Genomic DNA, 20,752 nt, shown 5'->3' with positions numbered 1-20,752 from the left:
TAAGATTCCCATGAGCCATAGCTTGACTTAGAAAATCACATACTAATATTATCTATGTTTCTTGTATTTTTAGTGTTTTAATAAATATTTCCAAGTTACATTTTAATCTTGTTCAGGTTGTATGTACTCTGAAGGATTGTGAGCTACATATGGCCTGTAGGTCATATGTTTGACCCTTCTATTCTAAAGCACTAGAAAGATTTATGGGATTTGCCTAGAATTATATTCAACATCTTTCAAAAATAGGATCTGAACCCAGTTCTTTGTGACTCAAAGTCAGTTTTTAATCTAATATGACTTTTAGCCTTATGTGACATGGCAACATTGGATTGGGAGTTAATAAACTTGAGGTCTAATACTAAGCTGTCTCTTAAGTAAGTGTGTGACTTTAGACTTCAGTTTTTTTCACATGTAATGTGAATGAATTGGATTAGACAAGTAGTTTTCAACATATAAACCATAAATCTTTTGATGTCTTGGTATAATTGCAAGGGTTCCACAAATTCATTTGTATACCAAGAAGTTTCATTTTGATTTTGATTCCATTTCAATACATTACTTAGCTTAGTATAATAAATAAGCAAATATATTTAGAGTGAATAGTTTTACAAATATATATTTTCAAATTAAACTATGTATTTGCATGTAGATATGTAGCTAGTATAACTAATAAACTAGTAATTCATTTAAAGTTGTTATTCAACTCATAACCTTTTGTCTTTTTTTAAATTATTACTACATGGGTCTAATAAAATGTTTTATGCTGAAAAGATTTTTTTTTTTTGGTCAAAAAAGGATGGAAGCAATTAGACCAGTTGATATAGCAGGTGCTATATAAATTAATTGTTATTATTCCTTTGATCTCTAAAGTTATGTGATTCTAATATAGTTCTAATTAATTATATTTTCTCCTAAATAGAGGTGAAGAGTAGAATACTTCTGGCTCTTCTTGAATATACAGGTAATTTCAATTTATGTGTTCATTGTTTTCTACTGGTTTGGCAGGTATGGCATATTCACACAATGAATGGCATTGCTTTGTGAAACTCACAGATTTGTTTAATAATATAGTTCCTGTTCTTGTCCTTAGTGTAGAAACCAAAATAGAAACTAAATAGTTTTTTTTTCTGTTAAAAAATCCACAGACCAGAACATATGTCTAAAGTTATATATAATATAAGTATATAAAAAAATCTGTGACTTTTTCCTTGTGATGATTCCTATCTACTTATAGACAAAGCAATCCATCCATCATTTACAAATTTGGAGAGTTGCTTGAGGTTTGGAGAAGTTAAATCATAGTCAATTAACTAATAAGTATAAATGGCAATATTAGAACCCAGGTTTTTATGCCTGTTTCTACAACTCTTTTCTGTTACACCATGGTACCTCCCATTGAATATATAAGCTCCTAAATTTATAGTTTTAGAAAACATAAAATACCTAATTAATGTTGCTATAAATTTGAGTGAACCAACTGCCTTTTCCTCGCAAAAACTTTCTCCAGAAGCTAAGCAAATAATGAGAAATGAACAAATATTATTTGAGGTTAATGCCCTAAAGAGAAGATCAATGATTTGGTCAGAATATAATTAAGAATGATGTAGACGGTGAGAAGCTATGGAATTATCAACCACCTTTTTAAAAAAAACCTTAATAATACTCTGACTTCAATAGTACAAGTTAAATAAATGCTACTAAAATAGAATTGACAACAAAGTGTGTTGTCTATTAAATATACTTTCTTACTCATTAATTTCTAAATGATTGCATGCAAAGCAGTCATTTGAGTGACTCTGATATGCTCACACTTTCTCTTTTTCATTGTGTGGTTTCTGCCAGCCTTTGATCTCATATTTACATTTTCCATTATGCCATACATAAAGCAAATGTAAGTATAATTCAGTTTGGTGGCTACATATATAGAAATAGACATATCCACAATTTGCTCTTATAAGACTTTGTTCAATTACCATGACTTAGCTCTTATAAATGCTATTTATATTTGGGTCACATTCTGGATTTTTTTCTCTGATATATTCTTCCATCTCCATCTAACCATACCCTCATTTCTATCTTAGACAAATGCTACTACTTGTATTTCTTGGGCAGCCCTAATTTTATGTCTCACTAATGATTCAGTTTAATTTAGCTCATTAAACACAGTTTCTACATAAAAAGAATAATGGAAAACCAACATGCTGACAATTAAAATGCTTAAGCTTTAATCTAAGCTCTTGGATAAACTCCTTAGGGGCAGGAATTATTTTTGCCTTTTTTTGTATTCCTTTGCTTATTAATTATAATGTAGTAACCTTTAGTAAATGCTAGAAATGCTCCTTGACTGTTTTTCTGGGCTTGAGTTTCTGCATCTGTATCATGGGGATATTGGCCTAAAGGATCTCTGATAGCCTTCTTTCACCATTGTTCTATAATATTATTATGTATAAAACATTGTGTGAAACTCTAGGAAAATACAAAGGTAAAGAAATTTCCACTACCACAAAAGGGTAGGGAAAATTAGGTATACACTTCAAAGAGCTCATTTTGAGAAAAGCAGAGAGTACTATGATAATACTTAAGTTGGAAAAATTGTTCTGGAAACAATTTGGATAGAGTGCTCAGTGGATGAAAGGGAATAGAATACGCAATAATAAAACAAAACAAAAAAACCTGAAGGTGACTGTTGGTTCAGAGATTTTTCAGTGTTATCTGACTTGATTTGAAGTTTTCTTGGTAGAGATACTAGAGTTCTTTGCCATTTGTTTTGCTATTTCCTTCTCCAGGTCATTTGACAGATGAGGATGCAAATGGGATTAAATAACTTGCCCTGGGTCACATAGCTAGTAAGTATCTGAAGTCAGAATTGAATTCAGGAAGAAAAATCATTCTGACTTCAGGCCTGCTACTCTGGCCATCACCTATATGCCCTAAGAAGTAAATTAGTAGCAGGTTATAGAGGGCCCAACTGAAGAATTCAGGCCATTAAGTGTTTGGAATAGATGAATTACATGATCTAGTCTAACCATGAGGAATGTTAATGTGCTGGTAGTTGTATGAATTGAAGAGAGAAGAGAAAACATTTAGAAAGTGACAAGGGCAAATTCAAGGTATTGAGTTAAGGTTGTAGGCTTAATATGGTTGAAGGGAGGGGGGAAGAAACAGTTTGACAGGAAAAAAAATCAGAAATAGAAGAGATAGGAATCGAAAACTCATTGAATATGTGGGATATAAAGAAAAAAAGAATCAAAGATGTCACTGAGGTTTCAAGAATGAATGACTTCCACCATGTTAAAAAGACCTAAAAAGCCCAGAAACTGCAAACCAATCAAAATTTTAATCCCTTGGCTAGGCAGAGAAACATGGCAGCCAATAGCAACTTAGGTTCAGAGTAAAATGTCCTTGGAATAGTCACATATAGGTATGCTAGTTTATATAGGTGACTCTCTTATTAAAAAACACTATAGACTTGGTTTCTCTTCAAATGCTGTTTAATGAAGTAATAATGCCCATAATCCATTAGCATTTCCTTCTGAAATATTATGCAAGTGAGATTTTTTTAAAAATGTATTTAAATATTTATATAAATATTTTATCATATTTAAATAAAATATTTTTAAAAAAGAATGAATGACTTCAAGAATGGCTGTGTCTTTTGTAGATATAAGAAAAGTAGAGAGAAAATAAGGATTTGCAGAAAAACTTAGCAATTTCTGTAATGTTTACATGGAAGCAGAACACATAGTGATATTCTTTTTTTTTTAAATAAAGCTTTTTATTTTCAAAACATATGCATGGATAATTTGACAACATTAACCCTTGCATAGCCTTGTGTTTCAGATTTTCTCCTCCTTCCTTCCAGCCCCTCCTCTAGATGGCAAGCAATTTAATAAACATATAGTGATATTTAACAAACAAATTGAAATTTGGGTTGTTTATCAAGGTTCTATGATTTGATTTGGGAGTCATTGGAATGGTGGTAATTGAAGTTTTGGGAATCAATTATCTTTTTAGATAACAGAAAAACAGAGAAACAGAGACAGGCAGAGATACAGATAGAGATAGAAGAGAAGAGAGACAGAGAAAGAGGGGAAGGACAGAGAGGATAAGGGGGAAGAGAAAAGAAGAGACACTGGGGGTGGGGGGGGGCGAAGAAGAGCAGAAAGAAGAAAGGATAGGAGAAGGAATATAAAGCCTGAGAGAAAACCACCAGGAGGAGCAGTAAATGGTGTTTAGGGTTTGAAATCAGAAAGACCTGAATTCAAGTCCCTTCTTAGAAATTCAATAGCTGTATGACTCTTGGGCAAGTTATGTTATCTTCCTTGTCTTAGTTAAATGGGGTTATTATAGCATCTACCTCCCAGGATAATTGTGATGGTTAAATGAGGTAACATATATTAAACACTTAAAGCACTATATAAAAGCCAGTTATTATCAAAATTATCTCTATTAAAGAGTGGAACCAGAGAAGGAGGCAATCAAGATGGTAGAGTAAGCTATAAGAGGTGGCAATATTTAAGGGGGAAAAAAGTCAAATAATGAATGAGTTACTAGAAAGAAGGGAATGAACATAAGTGTCAAATATTTCACAAAAGTCAATAAGATAGATAATTTGGTTTGTCATTAAGAGGTAATTGCTGACTTTTGAAAAGTCAATTTCATTGTGTTTGGTTAGGAAAAAAAGAATGTGGAAATAGTATCCTTTGAAAATGAGGCTCTCTATTCCAAATGCAAGGATACAATAGGGTCACATGGAAAGATATTTTCTCTAAGCATGTGAAGAATTTCTGATACCCAGGATCCAAGTAGAAATATCTAACATCATTGTTAAAGCTAAAAGTAGCTTGTATCTGGCAAATCAAAATCTTTAAATCAAAATTTTGGTTGCGGGAAAGAAGAGTTTGGCTGGAAACATTTAAAGTGAATAAATCTGTGAATATACTTTGGGAGCTCCAGATTGAGAGCTAATTTGGTAAGGCCTCTTGATCTTGTGTTATTTTTCAGCTTTATTCCAGCTTCTTAAAAGAAATAAAAATATCTCTTATCAATATCAATACTGATATTTCTATCTCAGTATTGTATTGAGAGGGATAATGTGTGGAGAGATAAAGAAAAGGAAGATATTAATGAGATATTTTCTGTTGGTAATTGAAATCTCACAAGAAAACATTTTCCTTGTATAATTACTATTCAGAAAAGTCACTGAGCTTGGGTATTGAGCAAGGGCAATAAAGTTTCAGTCTTTCTCAATTTTCATTAATTTTTAAGGGAAAAATATCTCTGTTAACCTTACAAAATAGAAGGTTAATGATGGAAACTACATTGAAAGTGATGGAGGAATTAATAGGGAAGAATTCACATCAGGTGTTGATTACTCTTTTAAGAAATTGGACAATAAAAGGTGAGAAAAGGATGACAGATACCTCAAAAAGAAAAAAAAAAGAAACAGATGAAGTGAGGTTGTTATAAGATACGAATTCATGACCACATATAAGTGGAAGGAAAAGAGTCATTGGCAGTGAAAAATTAACAATGCTTGAGACAGGGAGATTGATTCTGCAGAATGTGAAAAGGTTTGGGGTTTAGTGCATAAGTCAGTGTAGTGTTGTGATTTATAAGGATACCTTTAGTCCTGTGGCTTGTGTGAAGAAGATGATACTTGACGATATATCAAAGCTTTGAAGTTTAAAAGGAAAATTTTCAGTCTCCATAAAGCAGGACCATTTGTTAAATGCTAAATGGGAATAGTAGGGAGAGTAACTCTTAACCTATATAGGAGGGAAGTTGCAGAAGAGCTACAAAGGGAGGAGTATTTTCTGTATCACCACAACTACTAAAATATCAATAGTAATGAACAAAATGCTGCCATTTAAAAAAATGTAGAGTAGATGTCTCCATAATAAGTGGTTTTAGGGAGTATTTAAAATATGCTATAGTGAATCTGAAATCTTTGATAAGCTCAAAAGTCATTTAATTTGAGTGTACCTGAAATATTGTTCTTTTGTAGAAACAAACAAATTGTCACATAAAATAAGTTTATGTTTAAAAAAACTATTGGAAGCAGAAAATATATGTCATAGTTTTTGCTGTATTTTTAATTGTGAAGCAGAAGTCTGGTAAGTAATTGTAAATTGAAAATGAACTATGGAAGACCTTGGAATTTACTATACAATATGGAAGACCTAGTTTCTGTTCTTCATTCTATCTCTGCCTCACTATGACATTAAGCAAATTCCCCCTTCAAAATTGTTTTTTCATCAACAGGAAATTAGAACAATAAATTTTCCTATTATTTCTAATATAAATAAGATGGCAATTTCTGCTACATTACATTTCTTTGAAAGGGAGTAATGCTGTGTGTCAATTTGTACAAAGAAAGAGTTCTGGTCTGTGGTTGACAAAAAAAAAAAAATTCTCCTGTGTAGTACCTTTAATTAGTAGTCTACAGCTCAGTATTAATGATGTAATAATTCATCCAGTTAGATGTTCAGGGACTTGTAGGAACCTTTAAGGTTTCTTAGTCAAAGAGTTTACTTCCTGTTTAAAAGAGGAACGTTGCCATGGGAAACTCATTGAAATTAATTAAGCATGTATTATGTTTAAGGAAATGGAGACATCGTTTAAATAACCACTTAGGTCATATTATTTTGGGTAAAAAGTCAGTTGTAAGCATAATTAGGTGTTAGAGTCCACCAAGTGTTAATTATGGCACCTGAAAGATGAATAAGTTTTTATCTTTTAATTCGTTAAGTTAAAATAGAAAAGAATAACAGACTAGAAATATAAAGTCTTCACCTCTATTTAAAACATTTTCTTTCTGTAATAATTTGGAGATAGACTCTTTTAAGTGGTGGCAACTGTTTTGACTTTATGTTTATCCATGTTCAGAAAAGAACAAGGCTTCTCTTACTATGAACCTTGTGCTTCTCCAATCTATATTATCATAACTTTCCATACTATTAGGTGTATAATTAGGAAATGAAATTTAGAAAATCATGATTAAATTAATTAAGCTAGTGTGTAGAAATACTCCTCCACTAATTCCCTCAAACTTTTAAACTTACCTTGGTCACATTAGGCAGCATTGTTTCAAAGATGTGGCCGAAGAGGATTATTTGCAGATGCTATCTGAACATTGTTGTATCTGACAGCTGTTGAGATCCACTTGGTTAGAACTCAAGAATTTTTGTCCTTTTTTCTTTTTTGGTGAGCTGGGTGGGGTTAAGTGATTTGCCTAGGCTCACACAGGTATTAGTTAAGTATTGGGACAGGTTTGAACTAAGATCCTCCTGATTTTAGGACCTGTGCTCCATCTAGCTTCCCAAGAATTTTTTTTAGGTAGCTAATAAATCTACACATAATAATATTTTTAGATTTTCTAGTGAAATTTAGAGAAGATCAAATCTTAAGGATAAAAATAAAAGTTCACAAAAATTCAGTAGGAAAATTTTAGTTATTTATTTGATAACTAGGTTTAACATCTTGGATACAAAATGTAAGATTTTTTAACTTTTCTGCTAACCAAATTAAATACTAAACCTTGCTGGAGAGTTGGGCGGAGCAATCAGAAGAATGGATTTTGCATTCTCATCTCAGTACTTAAAAATTAAATAGTTTAATCAATAAAATAGAACAACATGGAATTAGAGTCACATTTATTTGCATAATTTATAGCAACTTTGAACCAGCTTCCTGTACTTTCTTGGCAAAAGATTATGTGAACCCTGGCATTAAAAAACAAACAAACAACAACAAACTCATGTTGGTGGCCAAATCTTAACTTTGTTATTTTGTCCAAAGACAAACAGTTTTTTCACGATTCAGATTTTGTGATCATTTTCCTCTGTAACTGAGTAAATAGAAAACTTTTTTTTTGTGGTCAAGAACTCAGATGTTCTAGATCATCTTTTCTATGAAACAACATGGAACCTTAGGGTGGACTTCTTATTGATTAACCCTTTACCAGGAATAGGTAAGGCTCAAATACAAATAAAAGTTTCCACTACTACAGTTTCTAAACTTATTGTAATAGAAAATATTAATTAAAATAGATCTCTGTTGAGGTATATACGTTTTTCCTATCCTGAAGAAGAGAGTGCTATTAAAAGTATAATTTGGTTTAAATGTGAAAACCTACATTACCAAATGCAATCTGATAAATTTAATATTATAAAATACTGTGGTGATTTTCTTCTTTTTAATATAATAGTTCTCTCTGCGAGAGAAGTTTTCTCGAGGAGATTTTCTGGAGGCAGCCTTAGTATCAGTTCAGATCAATAATTTCCCCAAATACAGCCCACTGGTAAAAATACAAATGTTTATTTCTCCTTCCAAGTCTTGTCTCTTTCCTTGGGCCCGGAGAGCTAGATTCTTAGAGGCCTATCTTTCTGCTGGGTTCTGAGAGCTCCTTCAGCTTTGTCCTTTGCCTCTGCTCCTTTCAGCCTCCAGCCAGCACAAAGATGAATCTGTCTCTCTTGCCTTCCGAAGATTCTCTCCTGGCTCTAGCTCACCTCCGACTTGTGGCTTCTTCTGACTTGACATTCCCCTCTCCATATAATTTGGCTGAATTCTCTCCATTGGATCTCTGCTTTCTTCTTATATACCAGAGACAGGGATTATGGGTTTCTTCCCAGAGTACTCTCTGGCCCTAAGAGCTTCAAGGGAGGTGTGAATTCACAAAGTTACACAGTTAACTTTGTGAATCTTCCATACTTGTGAATTCCAATGAGTAAAGGTGTAAACACAAGCATTGTATTAATTAGTTCTACTTAGTACCTTGTTTCAGGTTCTGGCCCAAAACATCAACTCTAATGAGTTAGCAGTTTGTAAAGATTCCAACAAAATACTATAAGTGAGAGGAGGATCATTAGATGCCTCAGATATTTCCTCTTCTTTAATTATGCAGTAATGTTTATTATCCCTATTTATTATCCCTATAGTCCTCAAATTAGCATCTATGGTCCTGTTTTGCATTTGCAAATTCAAACATTGATATTTCTGTGGTTAAATAAATGCTCTCAAAAGCAAATTCTAGAATCCTGAACAAGAGGAAAAAAAGCAGTTCTATGGAAGGTTAACATTTCATAGAATGCTAGAGCTAGAAGGGATATTGTTGATCATTTAATTATATTCTCTAATTTTATAAATAATGAAATTGAAATCCAGACAGTCAAATTGAGTATCCCAAAGCCAGAAAACAAAGCTGGAACTAAAATTCTTATTTTCTGGGAACTGTTGTTTCTGAAATAAATCTTGGTCTGTCTTTAAAAGTGATGTAATAGCAACAAAATAGTTATAACATGCAAATATAGTTTAATCATTTCTTAAAATTGCACTTAACTCCATTGTTTTATAATATAACATTGCTAAAGGCAGTATTTCAAAACAAAGTATGTTGAAAATGAACATTTTTTTTTCTTTCTTTATCTTGTTTGTTGAATAGGAAAACTAAGAACAAATTGTGAATGTAAGTGCTTAATTAGGTCAAATCTTCAATCAGTGGTCTCTTTCAAAGTTGTTTGTTATATGTTTTTGGATCACAGATAGTGAGATACAGCTCCGAAGAGACATGGTTTTCTGCCAAAGTCTAGTGGCCACAGTCTGTGCTTTTTCTGAGCAACTAATGGCTGCCTTAAATCAGATGTTTGACAATAGCAAAGAGAATGAGATGGAGACTTGGGAAGCAAGTAGACGGTGGCTGGAACAGATTGCCAATGCAGGGGTTCTTTTTCACTTTCAGTCACTACTCTCACCCAATTTGGTAAGTCACCATTAAAATTCTATTTCTTTCCCTATAAATTTTGGGGGGTTGTAATATATGTGTTATTCATATTATTAGGAATATTTATGCATCCTTCATTATTTCATTCTTTTAGCATGTTAGCTGCTGGTTCTACTAATCAGGTTTACATTAAACACCTACTATGTGCAAAGCATAATACTTGACTTTAGGAAAGATAAACTTTAAATTAGATTGTTTCAGCACATTGTCTGATCTTATAGAACTTACAGCATAGTAGAGAATATAACATACTCACAAATGAATTAAAAATGATTTTAGTAATAATGGTAATCATGGGCTCACAAAACTTAATCAGTGGATGACATTTTAGCTGCATCTATTAATACTTGTACCTTTAACAAATTGATCATTTAACTTCTTCAGTCTCATTCTTCTAACCTTTATATTGAGATGATTGTATTAGAGCATTCATCTACAGTTGCCTTCCTCTAAAATTCTGTACTTCTAAGAAACATGAATGCCGGAGAGGTCAAGTGATTTTTCAATTGTCACACTATTTGTTACTGAAAGCCTTAGAAACATGTCCCATTTCTTGACTATTATCTATACCTATTATGCTGCACTTCCCTGACAAAATTGTTTTGTTGCTTTAAGTATACTTAGTACACAGATTCTTTCCTGATACTTCAGTTCACGTCCTTCCATTTGTTAATTGATATACATATCTCAGCAATGACTAGAAAAAAATCATCAGAGAAGAAAAGCTATTTCTGCTATTATTTCTTACTTATCATCTGGAACAGAAAAGACAGCTTGTAATAAAATCAAGCCCTCACTATGATGGGTATTTTGGACCTTATGTTTGATAGACAACCTATGACAGTGTTCATGGCTGTAAAGTTTGACAGTCTGTTTAGAATTTGAAGTTGTTGACTAATTATGACTAATTAAGAGGACTAATTTTTGTCCTCTTAAAACTTTGAATGTTCCCATCACAATAGTAAAATATACTTAGTTTATGCATTTTTTCCTATAATGGATATAAAGCAAATATGATAAAATATTTAGGAAATATTTCTAGAGCAAATTCTAAATCTTACAACAGATGTTTTTTCCCCTGGTTCTGGTAGATGCAGTAACTGAAAAATTATTAATTAAACTAATTCATTTTGATTTGCCACCTTTCATAAAGCTTTTTCTATCTTGATTTCTGAAGAATTTAATTTTGTAATCAACTTTGCATTTGAAGTCATCCTCTGAACATGCTATACACAAACACATAGACATACGCACACACAAAAATGCTTGAGTCACTGCTCAGAAGCTACAGATATAATGATATCTTAGTTGCATCTAATAATATTTAATACTTAATTAATTAATTGATACTTAATAATCTCTAATATCTAGAAGCTTATTGTGAGTAGACGATTGGTTTTCATGAAAAATCCTCAAAATAATTGGCTCATAGGAAAAGACTTTGGAGATTATTTAATCTGATGCTCTTTTGCAGATATAGACATTTAAAGTTGAGAGAAATTAAATTACATGTCCAAGGGCATACAAATTGCAAATGATAGGACTAGGATTTGAATCCAGGTCTTCTAACTCTGAACCCAGTACTTTTTTCATGGCATTTATCTTCAGTACTGTTTAGTTGACTTTAGTAGCGGTGTTTAACTTGAAATCTATGAACATTAAAAATGTATTTTATTTCATAGTAATTGATTTATTTTATAGTTATAAGCATTTTATTTTATGTATTTAATTCTTAGAAGGGGTCCATAGGTTTCACCAATATATCAAAGAGCTTTTTGACACACACAAAAAAGACATACAATCAAAAGTTGGAAGTTCAGCCTAAGAGAAAACAAAAATCAAACCAACTCCTGACTTTTTATAGATTGAGTTGTCTGAAAATGGCATGGATGATTTTGTAACTAAGAGTTCCTCATTGTTAAAAGTCTATGAGACTTAGTATAATTAGCATAGTATCATATGTAATATTGGACTTTATATTCTACAGGGAAGGTCTTTTCAATTTGGAGTTTTCTTTATGTGTCCTTCACAACAATAGTAAACAACTTTGCTGTGTATGTCTCCCTATTTTATGCCTGACTTGATACTTATAATTAGGGAGTACTCAAACGAGCTCTCTCTTGTTGTAGATGGGATGTATAGCTTTCATAAAGTTCTGTTCAATACCTCTTCATGATGTGAAGGTAAGCATGGGTTCACAAAGAACTATGCTAGGTAAGCATAAGCTTTGGCATTTCTACCATGCTGGAACGGCTTCAAGTAGTCCTCAAAGTGGAACATTTCAAGGATAGTCCTTGCTAAGGAAAGCTTCTCAACAGTAGGCTGGCCATTTGGTGATGAATTCATTGGCAACTTATGGAACAGAGAAAAGTCCTATTACTTAGCCCTTGACTGATTGTTCTAGGAACTGTGTGAAATTCATTTTATTTCATTCAATTCAATTCAGTAAAATGCTTTTGAATGTTATGATTTGTCAGATGCTGTGCTAGATGCAAAGGGAAACATCAAAATGAATAAAATGTAGGCTCTTCTCTCAAGATTACTCTTAGTGCAAGTTCTTAATTTGTGTGTGTGTGTGTGTGTGTGTGTGTGTGATGGTTTAATGATGCCTATGAATTCAGAATAATGTTTTAAATGCATAAAATATGTGAGATAAAAGAAATAATTACTATGTACTGAATTAAAGATAATTTTTTTTCCACCTAAGTTCATAGATTGTGTGCAGTCTTTATTTATTTATTTATTTATTTACTTATTTATTTTTATTACCTAGGCATGGGTTCTGTTGATAAAAATTGTGTGCAGTCTTTCTGTGGTTAAGAACTCATGATGTAGTAGAAGGATAATTCATATTTACAAATAACTCTTAAATTAAATTATTTGGTGTCTAAAAATAAATGGAAATAGTTCTAGAAATGGTCTGAGGAAATAAAAAATATTTTTATCTAAGAAAAATTTATGATAGTTTTGTGAAAGAAACAGTATTTGAGGCATTTGAACTGGAAAAAGTGGGAATGAAGGGAATGTTTTTCAACATAAGGCATATCATAGCAAAATCAAGGATGTACAAGAAAATAGAATTTATTTCTGAAACAGTGAGCAATGCAATATTACCAGAGCATGGAGTGTATGAATTGGAATAGCATAATATGATCAGAAAACAAACTTGAAACATTATTTTGAATCTTTCAGGGAAATGCCATGCTTTGGAATTTAGGCTTCGTTTTTATTATTATTTTGTATTATTCTAAAAAGTGAAGTGAAGTGATTAGAACTGAATTAAAATGATAAATCTGGCTGTCATGAAAAAGAGACTGGAGATAAAGAGACAAGTTAGGGGAAATAATTTTGCAGGATAGTGATGAGGAAGGAATAGAGAAGAGGGATTACATTTTTAGAAATATTGCTGATGTGGGACGGGTAGCACCAGGCAATTAAAACAAAATGCTGATGCCTCTTTATTTGGAGGAATCAAATAGAGAAGATAATTGAGAAACTGCTGCTCCTAAAGCTTTTGGCATGGGTGTCAGGGAAAATGATGATACCATTAATCAAAAACAAGAAATTGTAGAGGTAAGGTTTTGGTAGATATTAAAATTATTTTGCACATATAGTATCTTTTTATCTTCTTTGATCTTTTGGGGGTTATAAAGAGCTGGGAATCAAGGAGGTAACCATTAATTGTGGAAATACATTAATTTGATACCATTGTATTATAAGAATGAAAAAAGTTTCAGAAATACCTGGGTAAACTTGTATGAACTAATGAAGAGCAAAGTCAGCAGAAGCAGCCTAATATAATACAATTCCAAAAATATGATAACAAATAATATAATATCATGTTATACCATACCAACAAGTTCAAATCACATTTATTAAGCACCTGCTATGTGACAGTTATTAGAATAAGCATTGGATACATAAATAAGAAAAAAAAAAGTATCTCTGCCCTCAAGAAGCTTATCATCTTGTAAATGAACACAAGATACAAACGCAAGCTAAAAGTATTTGGGGTAGAGGATGAGGGGAGAAGATATAAGGTCATGATGATGATGGATTTGACTCTAAAGAGCGCAGCTCATGGGAATGGACAAATCACTAGGCTTTTAAACCCTCTTTATGTAGAAGCTTTGAGAAGAATTTTTGCTCTGTCCTTTTTAATACTCCAATCAGAGGGGGATGGGGTAGTGGCCAAAGTAATTTGGTCTCCTTAATGATGAGTTTCCTAGTGATGCATTTGAAGTGATACATGGTAGGGTCAGGGTATAATGATTGTGGTGTTGAATCCAAGGAGTAGCTGATGAGGGAGTTGAGGGGGGAGATGAAAAAGAATGTTGTATACGTTATTACAAAGAGATAATAGACTAATATGTAGAATCAGAAATGTATTCTGAACATAAGTAACATGGAAATTTGTTTTGCTTAACTATACTTATATGAGAGAAAGGTTCCTTCCTTCCTCCCTTCCTGTCCTTCCTCTTTTCTTTCCTTTCTTCCTTCCCCTTTTTCCTCTCCCCACTTCTTCCTTCCTCCCCTCCTCCCCTCTCTTCTCCTTTCCTTTCTCCTCTCCTCACATTTCCTTTCTCCTTTCCTTCCTTTCTTTATTTCCCTTCCTTCCTTCCTCCATTTTTTCCTTCTTTCCTTTTTTTCTTTATTCTCTTTGGGGGTATGAAGAAAAACATGCACTTTTCTCCAAATAGTAACTTGATAAATGCAAAAACTGGTTGGAAAAAAAAGATAAAATGTTAAAAATGTAAATTGCTCTAGCATATGTTTTTATTTTTCATCTTTTTATTTCCAAGTGTATAATATAGGGCTTGTGACAAAAAAAGACTTTTAATATCTACTTTTTGTATAGCTTTGTTGCAAAATGGACAGTGCCAAGCTTGGAGTCAGAAAGAATCATCTTTCTGAATTCAAATCTGACTTCAGACACTTATTAGCTATGTGACTAAACAAATCACTTCATCTTATTTGCTTCAGTTTCCACATCTGTCAAATGAGCTGGAGAAGGAAATGGCAAAACACTCCAATAACTTTGCCCCTCCCCAAAAAAACCCAAATGGAGCCATGAAGAGTCAGACATGAGTAAAAACAATTGAAATAAGAACAAGAACAACAAAGCTAATTTTTTGATTAATTTTTTTCTATAGAAAGATACTGTGCTTAGTTTTGAACATTTCGAGATCATAGGTTCATCTTCAAATTTAAAAAGTTTTCTCTTTAGGAGTGGAAGCAATGTAACCAAGTGCTGGAAAGTATGTACAATGTTAGTACATAAAAGCTAACTTGCAGAAATTAAAATAGCATTTCTCCCTATTTTGGCTCAGTTTTTGCTAACATGCTATAAAATTGTGTGGGACAGACCCCAGGCTCAAATAAATTAAGGTGATTTCTCAATTTAAAAGCAGAAAGGAATTTTATTATGATCTTGTGAGAAATGGTGTCTCCCTCCCAACAAGTACTCAAATAAGGAAAGATGAGGCGGTTAACAGACAAGAATTATATAGGGCCCTGAATAGTCAAGACAAATGACCTCACATTCTAAGTCATAAATGAGAAAAAATTTTCAACCCAACCACATTTTTAGGATTACTAAATTACCTTCTATAGGAGTTTCAGTGCCAAGCCCCAACTCAGTCTCACAAAGAAAAAGTCTCATGCCTTGTAAACCATGTAATCTTTAGAGAAAGAAATCTGGTCCTGGGACACAGCTGACCTTCACTCAATTTTTACAACACTGTCTCCACCTGTGAGACAGCTTTCACAGTTCACTTCATTCACTTCCCCCTCTCTTTCATCAGTTGAAAGCTTCTCACATCAAAATTTATACATTTCTTCAACTTCCTGATTGACTTCATTTTCAGGGTCTGACCTATACTCCCAGGCTCTGGTTTCCTGTCTCTTGAGCACCATCAATCATGCTAATCCATCATCAATCACACTAATCCCATGATTGTACATTCTGTCTTAATGATTTTGGACCGAGTTTTCTGAATCACATTGGTAATAAGTTGCATTATACAGGGAAGACATAACTCCACTAAGGAGAAACCATAAAGTCTGTCTCCAACAGATTCCTCCAAACCAAGACTACCAAGAGGTGTTAAAAGGGGAGGTCCAAGTTTGAATCATTACATGTACTAATTTTCTGATGTGTTTGGTTATATCTTTTACCAAGGCAATAATCAATTTTTTTCCCCTGAAAACATGTTTTTTTCTCATGGGAATATTAACTATGAAATCATCCAGACAGTTTCCTTCTTTCCTTCCCTTCATTCTAATCATCTTGGATAGTATAGATTGGGAATAGGAGGGCTCACCAAGTATTATGAGTACAGCCTTCCACAGACATCTCCTTCTTATTAACTGGAGTTTTCTTCTTGGGCTCAGGTAGCTGGGCCACCTATTATCCCAACCAATTGTGTCTCCCATAATTTGAGTAGATAACCATTCACAAATAAAGATGCTTACCACAACAGAAATTCTAAAACAAATAGACAAATATATTAACCTAGCAATAAATAGATGACTAGGCCAAATACTCACTTACCTACTTTAGGATATAATACCACATTTTTGTTTTGAATTGTGCTCACAGCTTCTACTGACCATTTGCTCTGACTATAAAAACTTGCCATTAGAGAAAAAAGCAGAGACATAATTATAATAGCATCAAAACAGGTCCTTAAAGCCTTGGCCTGAGAGCATATACATGATAGTAACAATTCTACCTTAAGCCAGATCCAGGAATAATTAGGTGCCTTCTTATTCAAAAGAACACTACTGGGAAACTGAGTCAGAAGGATCCCACCTTAAGCAAAGGCCAAGGTCCTCACAATCTTGCCCAGATACTAATTTCCACCAATTAATGATTCAGGATCACATTCTTCTGAGTAGCTTGTGGCATATTTCTTTCAGATGGTGGATCACTGCTTGATGGTACATCACAGTCATACCTGAATTTAAAACTCTAAATAATATTAGCTACAGTTCCAAAAGATTTTATCTCCAATAGCAAAACTCATCAATCAAAGCTTCAGGTGAATTTAGCCCTCAAGAATCACATAACCTAAATAGGTATTGACTATGACCTTACTTAGATAACAGTAAGAGATTCATCCTAGATAACTCACAGCTTATCTTTCATATCTAAGTAGATGGTTTTAAGTTCAACATTATACAAATCATTTTGTTTTTAAAATGCTCAATACATAGAAAAATTCTAAACTGCAAATTGTCTATAACAGAAACATGTTCAAAGAGACAAAGGCAAAAACTTATTCTCAGAATCCCTTTAAATAATGGGCGCAACTTTAAGATGACTTGATACAACCAATTAAAACTCATATAGAATATATAATATCCCAATTTTACATAAAAGAACCTTATCAGAATTAATATTAATAATTTCTTCATTCTAAAAAATGTTAATTCCACTTCCTCCAATTGAGGAGTCCCTTTTTTGGGGAAATATAAGTAATATGTACAACACCATTATTGTTAAAATTCCTCTAAGCATTCCCATCTCCCACCCAAACATTGCTAATTGCAGAATCAATTTTAGATATGATAAATTGCCCTTAATAGCACATTCTTGAGGTCATCCATAGGTCCTGTAAGTCTGGTGTTCTTCAGCCTCTGCATTTGTAACATTTGGTAAAGTCCTTCCCATTCTGAGTCTTCCAGGACTTATCCACTCTTCTGCAAACTCCAAAGGTGTTGTCTGGGTCAGCAATCCTTGTTTCCTAAAGGTTAAAAAGGGTTGAGGACACTGCCAGCACATAATTCTTTAAAAAAAAAAATTATCCTTTGTTTCAAAAGAGGGTTTTTCTCTTTCTAAATCAAATCTAAACCAAACGAATCTCATATGTGGAAAATCCCAGGTCAGTTCTGGGAACCATTCTAATTCTTTAACAAAGGAATAAGCAAACATTTGGTCTAAGGCAATTTAGTCCCCAACATCAGTTTAGTAATCAGTTATTTAAGAATATGATTCATTCTTTCCATTTTCCTGGATGAGGGCAAATGGAATTGCCACTCAATTTGCAATTCTTTCCTATTATTCTTTATAAAACCTTAAAAGTAAACTATGTTCCTTTTACAGAATCAATAATCTCTACTCCATACTTAGGTACAATTTGTTCCAATGTTATTCCAGTAATCCCTCTTAAAAGCGGTAGCATTCAGGGGAAAGCTTTTACCCATTCCCCTCTATCTATTTCCCCACTGGTGTCATTTCATTAAAACCTAACCTAAATATTCTGGAGCAAGGCTCCCTTTCACTCCCTCCTCTATACTTTCCTATTTATCTTCAGACATGTTCTTTCAGATACAATTTGTTCTGTAATTACACATATCCCCATGCACCAGATTTTCTTGCTTTTACTTCTTTGTTAAAGGAAAAAAGCAAGACAAATCTTAAGATTAATATTCTAAATAGCTTTGGATAAAATTTCACAAAATTTATGCCACATATCCAGTTAGGCCAACAGAATATTAAAACACAGCTCATACAATTTTTACAAATTACCCAATATTCTATTTAGCAAGCAACATAGTAACTTAAGTATATTTCATCTAATTAGGAAATACAAACATGTTACCTCTATAGGTAATCCTCAACTCAAGGGTCAATTCAAGGGTCTCATAGGTCACTTACTCTTTGATGTCCTATGCATAAAAATTGCCTGATTGACTGTCATCCAATCCCTTCTACTTGGGATTTGCCATGGATTTACTGGCTTATGTTGTGCCTTGAGTTTCTCCCTTTGGGTCACTTTACCTTGAAGAGAAAGGAAGGTCTTGGAAATTCACAAGCTGCCTAAAGCTCAAGATTCACCCATTCACCAGTTCATGCAATCCTGGATAAGCCCCCATAAACTGTGTGAGACAAAGACCACAGACTCAAATATATGAAGGAGATTTCTCAAGGTTAAAACAAAAGTAATGTTACTACGATCTCATGAGAAAGGGCATCTCCCTCGTTCAGAATTAATGTTTATATTACTTTTTTATCCTGTCACAAGCAATATTCATTATATTTTTATAGAGAAATTCAACTAGTGGCACATCTCGTTTTATGTTTTCACAGCTACATTTCCATTAAAAAAAAAATAAGATCAGAGGCATATTGGCTATCAATGAAATGGGTTCAACTTTTATGGATGAACTTTTAATTTCTTTCTGATTGCTCAGTATTCATTCCAATAAAAAAGATACTTTCTTATTTGGCCCCTAAGAATGAGAATTCAATTATTATAGCCTAGGTTACCAGGATATATTGATTGGAAAGGATCTCAAATGTAATCTGGATCAACCTTTCATTTTACAGATGAAGAAAAAGAAATTCAGAGGTCAAGTGATTTGCTTAGAGTGTCACAATAAATAGCAAGTTATCTATTGTGATTTAAAAGCCTTCTTTCTGACTTCATATCTCATACTGCTTCTGTCACTCCATATACCTCAATTTAAGTCAGAGAGTGCAACTTTTTATTAAGCACTTACCAAGTACTAGGAATACAGAATGAAAAACAGTATCATTCTTTTATTGGAGGGGGATGCTAGAAAGATTTATTTTTCATTCTTGCAAGAATGTGTGCTTAGATTAGTAGACACACCTTTGAAACTCTGAAGGCAGCATTTTATTTTCTATCCTGAAGTACAAGTCCCTCCCCTGATTCCTCCTCAATTGGATGTTACTGAAGTTATAGTCCTTGCCTGCAAGGAATTCACATTCTAGAACAAGGAAGATAACAGAGGGAACTAGAGGCAAAGAACAAAAGATCTAGCCCTTGCCCCCAAGGAGTTTACCTTTTTACATTCTTTTGAAAGAGATAACCTGCACCCAACAAGAGAGTTTTTTTTTTTTGTTTGTTTTTTTTTGTTTTTTTTTTTTTTTTTAATTTAATTTTTATAAGTACCTTTCTCTTGAGAGGAGACAACATATAGGATAGTGTTCAGCTGATCGATGGATCAAAACATCTGGCGGTCATTGAGGTCAGAACTACTACAAGGTCAATGATGTATAAAGTATAAACCACTGCAGTTAAACAAGTAGGTTGAATTAGATCATTTCAAAATTCCTTATTTTCTGTAGGTGAATATTATAAACTGAGGAAGGCTCAAAGTTAATATTCTCGTCTTGATGAAGAATAATCACTTGTAAAAGCTCCATATTTTCTATTCTAATTAGCCTTTTAAATAAAAAACTGGAACAATGAAAACAAAAGTTGACTAGAGAATAAATTGCTTTTTAAAGCTACCACTGGGAAACAATGACCAATATTCATTAATTTCTCATAAATTTATTAATTTATAATACACATTGTTTTATGAATCTTGTTGGGAAAGAAAAATCAGAGCAAAAAGGACAAACATGGGAGAAATTAAAAAAAAAAACACACAGAAAAAAGAAGTGAGCATAGCATGTGTTGATTTACATTCATAGTTCTTTTTCTGGATGTGAATGGCATTTTCTGTCCAAAGTATACTGGGAATGCTTTGGATTGCTGAACCACTGTAAAGAACCAAGTCTGTCATCGTTGGTCATTGTACATTCTTGCTGTTATTGTGTACAATGTATTTCTGGTTCTGCTTGTTTTACTCAGCATCAATTCATGTAAATTTTTCCAGGTCTTTCTAAAATCAGCTTGTTAATCATTTTTTATACAACAATAATATTTCATTACCTTCATATACCACAGCTTGTTGAGCCATTCCCCAATTGATGGGCAACTACTCATTTTCCAATTTTTGCTACCACAAAAAGAGCTGCTACAAAGATTTTTGTACATGTGGGTAGTTTCTCCTCCTTTATAATTTCCTTGGGATACAGACCTGGTAATGGTACTGCTGGGTCAAAGGATATGCCCAATTTTATAGTCCTTTGGATGTATTTCTAGAATGCTCTCCAGAATGGTTGGCTCAATTCACAACTCCCCCAACAATGCATTAATATCCCAGTTTTCT

The 20,752-nt window shown here is 33.0% G+C and overlaps 1 protein-coding gene across 1 annotated transcript in view; it reads left to right on the top strand.

The window, feature by feature from the left end:
- Positions 1–20,752, top strand: part of PREX2 (phosphatidylinositol-3,4,5-trisphosphate dependent Rac exchange factor 2) — a 463,645-nt gene that overhangs the window by 283,168 nt on the left and 159,725 nt on the right. Inside the window, exons 31-32 of the mRNA XM_051970075.1 lie at positions 920–961; positions 9,543–9,760. Coding sequence (XP_051826035.1) covers positions 920–961; positions 9,543–9,760 — 260 coding nt within the window. The remainder of the gene's footprint in view (positions 1–919; positions 962–9,542; positions 9,761–20,752) is intronic.

This window comes from Antechinus flavipes, chromosome 1 (genome assembly GCF_016432865.1).
Source record: "Antechinus flavipes isolate AdamAnt ecotype Samford, QLD, Australia chromosome 1, AdamAnt_v2, whole genome shotgun sequence".
Lineage (NCBI taxonomy): Eukaryota > Metazoa > Chordata > Mammalia > Dasyuromorphia > Dasyuridae > Antechinus > Antechinus flavipes.
This window is presented reverse-complemented; position numbering and strand designations above follow the sequence as displayed.